The sequence below is a fragment of the Chinchilla lanigera genome, unplaced genomic scaffold, assembly GCF_000276665.1.
Source record: "Chinchilla lanigera isolate Chin_1 unplaced genomic scaffold, ChiLan1.0 scaffold00041, whole genome shotgun sequence".
In the NCBI taxonomy this organism is placed as follows: Eukaryota; Metazoa; Chordata; class Mammalia; order Rodentia; family Chinchillidae; genus Chinchilla; species Chinchilla lanigera.
The window spans coordinates 16,572,789-16,581,534 of NW_004955442.1; the positions used below are offsets into that span (position 1 = coordinate 16,572,789).

Below are 8,746 nucleotides of genomic sequence, written 5' to 3' on the forward strand. Positions count from 1 at the left end.
CCACCATGTCTCTTCCTGGGAGCACCTGGTAAGGGGGTGTGTGGGAGGATCTAGCCTGTGAGGTCCAGCTTGGGACATCTTGAGCCTTGTTGCTGAGGGACAGCCCAGGGACAGCTTCTGGCTGGGCACAGCTGTTCACCACCTATGCTCCTTGAGACTCTGAGGCTGCAGGAAGCCACCAAGAGTGCTCCCTGGTGACCTGGTCAAAGACCCAGCTGGTGTCAAGACCCCAGCTACAGAATAGGCTGAGGGGCAGAGGCACCTGGAAGGATCAGGGTCCCTGACCAGCACTAGTAGGCATGAACTCCAAAGATGAGAAGAGCCTTTATTCAGTAGGAAGGGAGGCAGGAAGGGCTAGTCTGGGCAAGAGGAGATGGGGGAAGGACGCTAGTCCCGAGTGGGAGGGACAACACAGTTAGTCCTGAAAGCGGATGAGCAGCTCACAGGCCTTCTTCTCGAGCAGCTCCAAGATCTTCTTGACACGCTTCTCACTGGCAGCACGGACATAGCTGCTAGCATCCAGCATGGCCACGCCATCATGCACTTCCCCCATGATGATCAGTGGCTCATCACCAACTGTCACATTGGGGCAGGGGCAGGCCCAATCCATGCCACTCAGTGTCACCTCCAGGTACTTAGTGCCCAGGAGTTTGAGGCCCATTTTGTCATCCTTTAGCACATCATCAAGGGCTACTCGGGCAATGCCGCCGCCCACCTCAGGCTCCTCTAGCACCTCTGTGAGGCGCCCCACAATGGCAAAATCGCTGCGGCACAGGCTCAGCACTAGTTTGCTCCTGAGGCGGCATGCCCGGCAGGGTGGTGAGTGAGGCACAGGGCAGGCCTCCTCGCAGCTCTCACGGCTCTCAAAATTGTTGCCATTGCCCTCACAACCACCATAGGTGAAGGGCTGGCACTGCTGCAACAGTGGATTGTAGGCCCACCGTGGCTCCCAGCCCTGGCAAGGACCCTGCACAGCTGGCAGCAGGCAGGCATCTGTAGGGCCTCGGGCACAGGCCTGTTGGCATGCCTCATATGTTGTGAAGCCTTGAGAGGTCCCAGCACACTCATAGGCTGGAAAGGTCATGCAGCCACCCCGCTGTGGATCAAAGTGCCAGAGGACTCGTTTTGGGGAGGTGGAACCAGCACAGGCCTGCGTGTCTGGTAGGCACTCAGCCAGGGCTGAAGCGCCAGAGGTCCCTTCCCTGGCTGGTTCCCTCTGGACCACAGAGAGTGGGAAGTCAGCCCTCAGCAGGCCAGCGGCATTACGTGCAGTGCAGGTATACAAGCCAGCATCCTCAAGCCGGGCATTGTAGAGCACCAGCTGTCCAATGCTGGTGACTACCACATTGCCATACATCTGGTCAGGGCGCATGATCAGGTTTTCCCGCTGGTGGCTCTGCTTCTCCCAGGTGACAGCAGGTGGTGGACGGCCAGTGACATCGCAGTAGAGGCTGGCTGTGCCCCCTACATGTACTGCCTGTGGGGAAGGGCTGTTGTAAAGGGCAGGCGGCATTGGGGCAGCCCCAGGTGTTGGGCGGGCAGTGGTCTCTGGTGGCCCTGGGCTGCTGGGTGGCCAGCTGAGGATGTGTTTGCAAGGCACGACGTGCAGGTGGAGGCCACGCAGACAGGCCTCTGCATCCATGTAGCAGCGGTTATAGTAGGTAAGACCATCAGAGGCACAGGTGAAGCTGGGCTCCTTCTCACAGCGGTCACGACAGCGGCACACAGGCTGCCCATCCCAGATGTCACAGTTGGAACCCTGCTGTGGACACTCAAAGCCCTCACAGGAGGCTGCTGTCACAGGTGCAGCTGGGCCACCATCAGGGAAGCGGGCTGCCACGCAGCTGTGCAGCCCACACACATTGGTGCAGCACTTCTCAGCAGCTGTGCAGTCCTGGGGGATGGGGCAGCTCAGCAGGAGCCTGACATCCCTTAGCCTTCCCCCCAGTCGCTGGCCTTGCCCCTATGCCAGGATGCAGATGGAGCAGGGTAAGCCCCTGCTCTGCAGCCATAGCCAATGAATGCCTTTCCCAAAATGTTTCCCTTCTGGAAAGCTGGGAAAGTGCTTTCTGTCCAGTGTTATGAGCTGTGAGTGCCATTTTCCATGAGGACACCCAAGTAGGGGTCATGATGGCTTCTATCATACAGGTGAGTATGCCAATCCCGGGCTCAGAGGCAGGACAGTGGCAGGGCAGCTCACTGGCAGAGGGGTAGGTAGCATGCACAAGGCCCTGGGTCCCATTCCCAGAACTGTATACACATACAAGGTAGGACATCTGACTGCAGCCCCCAGGTCTTCTGTACCCACCCCTCAGCGTTCCATGGCCCCGGGTGTGAGGGGAAGGTAGTGGCTCAGGCAGAGTGCTATTTGAAGGGTAGGTCACAGGCCTGTGTCTGCTCTGGTGCCAAGGCAGGGAAAGGGGCAGGTTTGGTGGGGGGATCAGGCAGCCCAGGAGAATAGGGAAGGGATTTTATTCTTTAGGCATGTGAAGACAAAGATACAGTGTCATCTAGGCCTCATACAGGGCATGGCCCAAAGCCTCATCAAGTGTGGAGAGGCCCAGGAGGAAGCAACTTACGGGACTGGAGTCTCCTTTAGGAAAGGTCCGGGAGAGGGGTCCCCAATGCTCACCTGGTCCCCAGTGCATTCCCGCTCACAGGTGCTCTGGGCATCCACCCACAGGCTGGGGCTCAGTTGGTTGGGGCATACTCCAGGGTGGCTTCCAGGCTCTGGCAGCAGACTGACCCCTGACGTCAGCTGGACAATGAAGAATAGAGGCAGGAACAGCAGGAGTAACTGCAGGGTGGGCATGAGGATCACAGGGCCAGGGGGCAGGGGTGTGTGGCCACCAGCCCCTCCTTGGGTCCCCTTGGAGCCCAGTTTCCTACAGGCATCCACTCTCTGGGCCTGTAATCAGTTGGGCCTCCCTTGAGATGGCTGGCCCTCGCTGATGACTCCCCCAGCTCCTTTGGCCCCTGCTGGAGCCCACAGCAGCGACAGATCCTCTGGCAGATTGTTTCTTCTGGCTCCAAAGCGGGAGGATTCTGAGATCTCTGAGAGCTCTTAGAGTCGTCCATGCAGTGCCTGCCCCTCTCCCAGCCACTGTGGATGGCTTCCAGGCTCCAGTCAGCACACAGCCGAGAGTGGGAGAGGGGAGGGGCCGGAGGCCCAGAAGCTCAGAGCCACTGGCCAAGAGGGTCACCAAGAGGCGGAGAAGGGCCAGCTCTGGCCTGAGAGGGGGAGAGAAGGGGATGCTGTAACCTGAGCCACTCCACAGGCCAGGCCACAGCCCAGCGGGGATCAAAGTCTCCTTAAAGACCCACCCACTCAGCTCAGGGGGGAGGGTCAGGGCTGGCGGAGCTCAGCTTTTGTCCCTGACCCCCCTCAGTCTCCCATGCACAGTGGGTTCAAGTATTCACCCCAGCTCTACTGACCACTAGACCAGGTTTCACCCAAGGCAGGTCCAAGTCGGTGCCTGTCACCTGAATCCAAGTAAGGCAAAGGACTCCATCTTCAACCACTAGATGGTAAGGATCTGTTTCCTTCTGGAGACCTCCATGACCCTTACAGCTTCAGTTTCCCTAGTTGAATCTAAACCCTGCTAGGGTTGAAGCCCCTCCCTTCTGATGGAGAGACAAGGCACAGCTGGACTTTGCATTCTCACAGACACACCCCTCCACTGAAGTTGGGCCCCTGGCTTCTAGCTCAGGACTCTGCCACTCAGATGCTTCCTCAAGTGGGAAAGAGGGGCAAAAAAAGTAGGTCCCAGGGCTGGGGTGTAGTGTGGAGTGGTAGAGCACTTGGCTAGCATGCTTGGAGCCCAGGGTTGGATCCTCAGCACAACAAAAAATTAGGTGGTGGCACAGGCCTGTAATCCCATCACTCAGGAGGCCGAGGCAGGAGGACTGCCATGAGTTCAAGGCCAGCCTGGGCTACATAAACGAGTTTAAGGCCAGCCTGAACTACATAGTGAGACCCTATCTCAAAAAAAAAAGGAAAGAAAAAGAGGCCAAAAGGCCCAGGCTCATCCTGAGTGGAAATGGGTGGCCCATATGCATGCTGCCCACAGACATAATCACCAGTATGGAATGTGGCTCCACGTGGTGACCCTAGGGATGGCCAAACCCAAGCACATCTGAGTGCAGTCTGAAAGAAGCTAGTGTCCTATAAGCCATTCAGTGACTGCATGCACCTGGAGTCTTTCCCTGTCCTGACACCCACTCATGAGGATCTGGTATCCACCTTCCAGCTGGACAAGAGGCCCCTCCTCCACAGTGGAGGGAAGGAGCCAGACAGGCCCTCAGCTGAGATCAAACGCTGGCGGCAGGACAAAGGACTGCCAGAATCTGCCTTTCCAAATGCTATAGCTCCAGAGGTCTGGGGCCCCAGGGACTGGTTTTCTGAGACAGGATGGAGAATGTCCATGTGACCCAGCACCTGACCTCCTGACCCAGGAGCCAATATATTGGCTCCTGCTCTCTGCAGGCTCCAACTCTCTGCAACCTGGCTACCCCTAGCCAGGGGTGGGGGTGGGGGTGATGTTGCTTGAGGTCCATGATGGTCCTGAGAAACAGCACAGATGGTACTTGAGCCAGAAGCTGTAGTTCCTGGAGTTTGGGGCCATGTTCAAAGTGGAGAGTCCCCACCCAACTCAGCTCAGCTCCAGGACTCCTCACATACCCCTGACTGAGTGGGGCCTGGCAGAGCCTGCACCGGCAGATGCATTCCTGCAGAGTGCCAGTCTTGGGGTCCTGCTCTCAAGGGTCCTTGAAGCTGTGGCAGGGTGTGGGGGATGGTCAGTCCTGGGTGATCCACTGCCAGGGGCTCCTGGTGAAATAGGCTGCTAGGCTGGTTCCTGTCCCCTAGAAAACAGTGTGGCTTGTGACCATCTTATAGCCATAGGTGTGAAACTAGCTGGCAGCTGAAGGGTTTCATTAGTTTGAGTCAGTGGACACAAAGCAATGCTGTGGCAGAATACCATGGCCACACACATGCCACCCCACCATGGCCAGATAAAGCCAGAGCCCAATGTATACAAAACCAAAGAGAGAGGTCACAGTTGAATTAGATTTACTGTACAATTAAGTAAGAACAGTTCAAAGAACCCAGGAATGCTGGAGTCCGACAGCAGCGGGGTAGTGTTGATACTGTGCACACAGGACCACACAGATCCTCAAAACAAAGTCTGTGTGATTTTGTTCATGATTTCAAAGGAAGGGCCCTGCTGGCAGTAGCAGGACAGGTGTGTGGGGGAAAGATGAAGTTCGATGGGCAGGATTCCTCTGCCCAACCTGCCTGTGGTCAGCCTCAGGGCCAGGAAGCCACTGGTATCAGGCAGCTCACACAGCCATAGCCCTTTTCCTGGTGGCATGACTCACTTTACAGAATGGGCCATGGTGCTGTATGTCCACCCACAGCAGAACCATCTCAGGACACATACACTATGAGGGTCCTGGGTGAGAGGGGCCATGGCCTGGACAGGGTTCCTGCTGTGGCCATGGGCCAGAGGGCAGGAGGAAGAGTTGAGCACCAGTGTAAAGCACCTGGCTTTGTCACCAGGCCAGGACAGAGAGCAGGCAGAGGCAGAAGGTGATGTCCCCGTGGAGAGGGCTGCCCAGGGCACAGAGAAGCAGGAGGAGCACTGTGGAGGATTTTTCCATGGCTTCAAGAGGGGCAAGATGACCAGACCTTGCTATGCTTCAGCATAGGGGCTGGCCGATGGTTCCTTGAGAGGGTTAGTATCCATCCCTGCCCACAGAGTAGATGAGGCTGCTGTTCCAGGCTGTGACACTAAGAAACAGTTCCAATAGTATGTGAGCTCCTGGGGAGAAGGGCCACGTCAGGCAAGGAACAGCTACAGGTACACAGCTGAGGTTGATGAGCACAAGCTGCGAAGACCAGGAAGCTGGACAGTGTTGTCAAGTGACTCAGACGCCACCACAGGAGCATAGGCTGTGGCCCCATTTCACAAGTCTGCAAATAGCTCTGCGTCCTCAACCTGGAGGTGCTGATCTGAGTCTGTGTAGTAAACATCACCAAAGTTGTCAAGTCACAGTTGAGAGGGAGCTATCGAGTGGCAGATGGCGTATATCCTACTTTCTCCCTCTCCTGAGTTTTGAGAGCTCCAATGTACAGGGATGACATCTGTAAAGGGATGGCAAGAGCTACATTCTTGGCTGTAGCACACTGACCACCCTGGTCAAAAATGAAGCTGGGGCCAAGATCACTGCCAGAAGCTTCTGGAGGGTGCCTGTGCCCATCTGTTCCCCACTGGCCCCTGTGTACCTCCCAGACCTCAGGCAAAGTATATGCAAATCCAAAAATCATCCAACTTCGCCCATTCCTTCTACCACTGCCTTAAATCCATCCTTCCGTACACATGTGGAACTTGCCCCGTGCCTGTGACCCTGGAGAGGCCACTTCACCACATGGTTGCATCCAGGCTTTCCTGACAGCCCTTTAAAATACAAAATGGGTGAAATGTTCTCTGTATAAATAAGAAAGGGGAGCTAGGGTTCCTCCTGGCCCAAGCCCAGGTAGCTATGGCATCGGAGGTTGGTTCAGATCAGGGCCTTGTAGCACCAGCAGCCCAGCTGCCCACAGGCCCTTCTGCCAGTTTACAGAGCATGTTCTCCTACACACTCCTCCTCTCCACCCAGGACAGGTGTGGAGAAAACCTGGTGTTTCCTAGGCAGGGCTGTGTGGCCAAGTCCTCACACACAGCAGGGCCTAGTACCTGGTCAGGAGCGCCCCGGTGAGCCGCCAGAGTCTGCACAGGTGATCCCCATTGGCACTGCTAGGAGATCTTGCAGTTGCTCCGAGAGCAGTTCTGGGGAGGGCTCTGCGGGGGACGGATAGACTTGGACCGCTTAAGGCTGTTGCCTTTGCTGCTGCTGCCTCCGGCCCCGCTGGCCAGGGAGTAGGAACGGCCATGCATCATGACAGCATTCATGCCATTTGCCATTGAGAAGGACTTGAGGTGGCTCTTGATAGTGACAGGCAGTGGAAGCTTGTCGATGAGATGTACAGGAGTGCAGGAGACGATGGCACGGCAGCAGAGATCCTGCAAGCTGAACACTGGGGGTGGGATGGGAGAGGGGTCAGATAGGCAGGAAGGGAGGTGAAGTGGTCAACTAGCCCTTGCAGTCAGTCACTCTGCAGCCCCTCCTGTAGCTCTTTCCAGCCTGGCTATTCCTAGTAAGGTCTGCAGGGTGCAGTGGGTATTCCTTGTGGGAAGGACAAGCCAAGGAAATAACTGGGCTCTTCATGGCTCTTCTTGAGAAGGAGGGACTTAGATGTACTGCTCCCCTGTGCTTCATATTAAGGTAACACTGCGACCACCCCTCTGCCCACAGCAGGGAGTCCTACCGGGAAGCACCACAGCTTCAATGGCCCTAGGCCCCATCTCCCTGAGAACAAGGCCAGAGCTGGGGTTCTAACTGAGGACCTGGCAGAGAACATGGCACAGACAGAACACTGCACAGCTGCAAGCATGGCCTCTGTGATTGCCTACCTGTGAGACTCCAGAGCAAAGGACACACAGTTGCACAGAGAACTCCAGGCCTCACTTCAGCAGGCGGGCCCAGAAGGGCAGGTGAGGTGACTGCAACTCTTAAGGAGCCACCTCCTCTTTCACTCCCACAGTACACCCCACACCTTAAAGCTCACTGTCCTGCCAGCCCCACCTCGATTGGGCCTCCAGATCTTCTCCATCCCATGCCGCATGAGCACGATGCGAGACAGCTCTGTGAAGGACTCGATGACGTTGAAGTTGCACAGGGGGCTGACCTCAAAGAAGGTCATGCAGTTCTTCTCTGCATAGGCACGAGCCTGCTCTGTTGGCACTTGCCGCTTGAAGGCCAAGTGCAGCCGGTTCCCAACCAGAATCCGAGGAACCCCAGGTGCATGCTGGGAGAGGGGCACAGAACTTAGCAGAGACACAAAAGCAGGACACCCTCACCCTCAGCCATGGGCGGGCCCCCCAACTACATTCCAGGATGGGGCAGGCCTAGGAGGTTTAGATGGGCCAGGCTAGATGGCAGAGTCCACCTGCTCTTCACTTGCCAAGCCTCACCCCAGCTGTGGAGCAGCTAAGGCTAGCAGTTGTGCCCAGGTCCAGCTCAGACCCATACCTTCCCCTAGAGAGGCACACGCCTCCACCTACCTCATCTATCTCCTTGATCCACCGGTCAATGCCATCAAAGGACCAGCGGTTGGTAATGTCATATACCAGGAGGATTCCCTGCAAGGAAAGGCATATAGGTCATCCACAGGCATAACCAGGCCTGGGCTGGGTTGGGGGTGTTTCCCAGGCAGCAGGGTTCTCAGTGTCTGGGTAGGGCCAGGAACAACAGCACTGCAGACTTCATGGTCAATAGTATGACAGACGGGAAATGTGCCTGCCACCCAATAGGAGCATGTGGAGGGAACTTCCATGAGTGAGAATAGCCTGGCTCACAAATGTGGCTCCCTCTTGAGGACTTGGCCGGACTTACTTTCTTCCTTCCTTCCTTTTTTTTTGGTGGTGCTCAGGAATGAATCCAGGGCCTTGTGCATGCAGGCAAGAGCTCTACCACTGAGCCACATCTCCAGCCCAGGACTTTTCAATTACTTTTCTCTAGGTATAGCACAATCATTACTTTGAAATCACTGAAAAAAATCACAGGAGGAGTGGGGCGTGGAGGCATAAACTGGCATTCCAGATACTTAGGACAATGAGATGGGAGGATAAGATGGAAGGACTGT

At 56.3% G+C, this 8,746-nt stretch overlaps 2 protein-coding genes across 2 annotated transcripts in view; both read right to left on the reverse strand.

Moving 5' to 3' along the window:
• Positions 1-305: 305 nt before the first annotated feature.
• Positions 306-4,862, reverse strand: Wfikkn1 (WAP, follistatin/kazal, immunoglobulin, kunitz and netrin domain containing 1). Its single transcript, XM_005391633.2, has 3 exons — positions 4,682-4,862; positions 2,633-3,231; positions 306-1,894 (listed from the first exon to the last, which is right to left on the reverse strand). The coding sequence occupies exons 2-3, from the start codon at positions 2,810-2,812 to the stop codon at positions 416-418; spliced, it is 1,659 nt and encodes a 552-aa protein (XP_005391690.1). The 5' UTR covers positions 2,813-3,231; positions 4,682-4,862; the 3' UTR covers positions 306-415.
• A 192-nt stretch (positions 4,863-5,054) lies between these two features.
• Rab40c (RAB40C, member RAS oncogene family) overlaps positions 5,055-8,746 on the reverse strand; it is a gene marked incomplete at its 5' end in the record, with an annotated part of 36,290 nt that continues 32,598 nt past the window's right edge. The window contains 3 exon segments of the mRNA XM_005391634.2: positions 5,055-7,078; positions 7,687-7,909; positions 8,166-8,243. Of these exon segments, the coding sequence (XP_005391691.2) occupies positions 6,798-7,078; positions 7,687-7,909; positions 8,166-8,243 (582 nt within the window).

What these genes read in the sequence shown, in the direction of transcription:
- Wfikkn1 (XM_005391633.2), bottom strand. Translation starts at nt 2,812, where the DNA reads ATGCCCACCCTGCAGTTACTCCTGCTGTTCCTGCCTCTATTCTTCATT. An exon ending in GGGAATGCACTGGGGACCAG is followed by an intron (nt 1,895 to 2,632) that starts GTGAGCATTGGG and finishes CCCATCCCCCAG; the next exon opens with GACTGCACAGCTGCTGAGAA.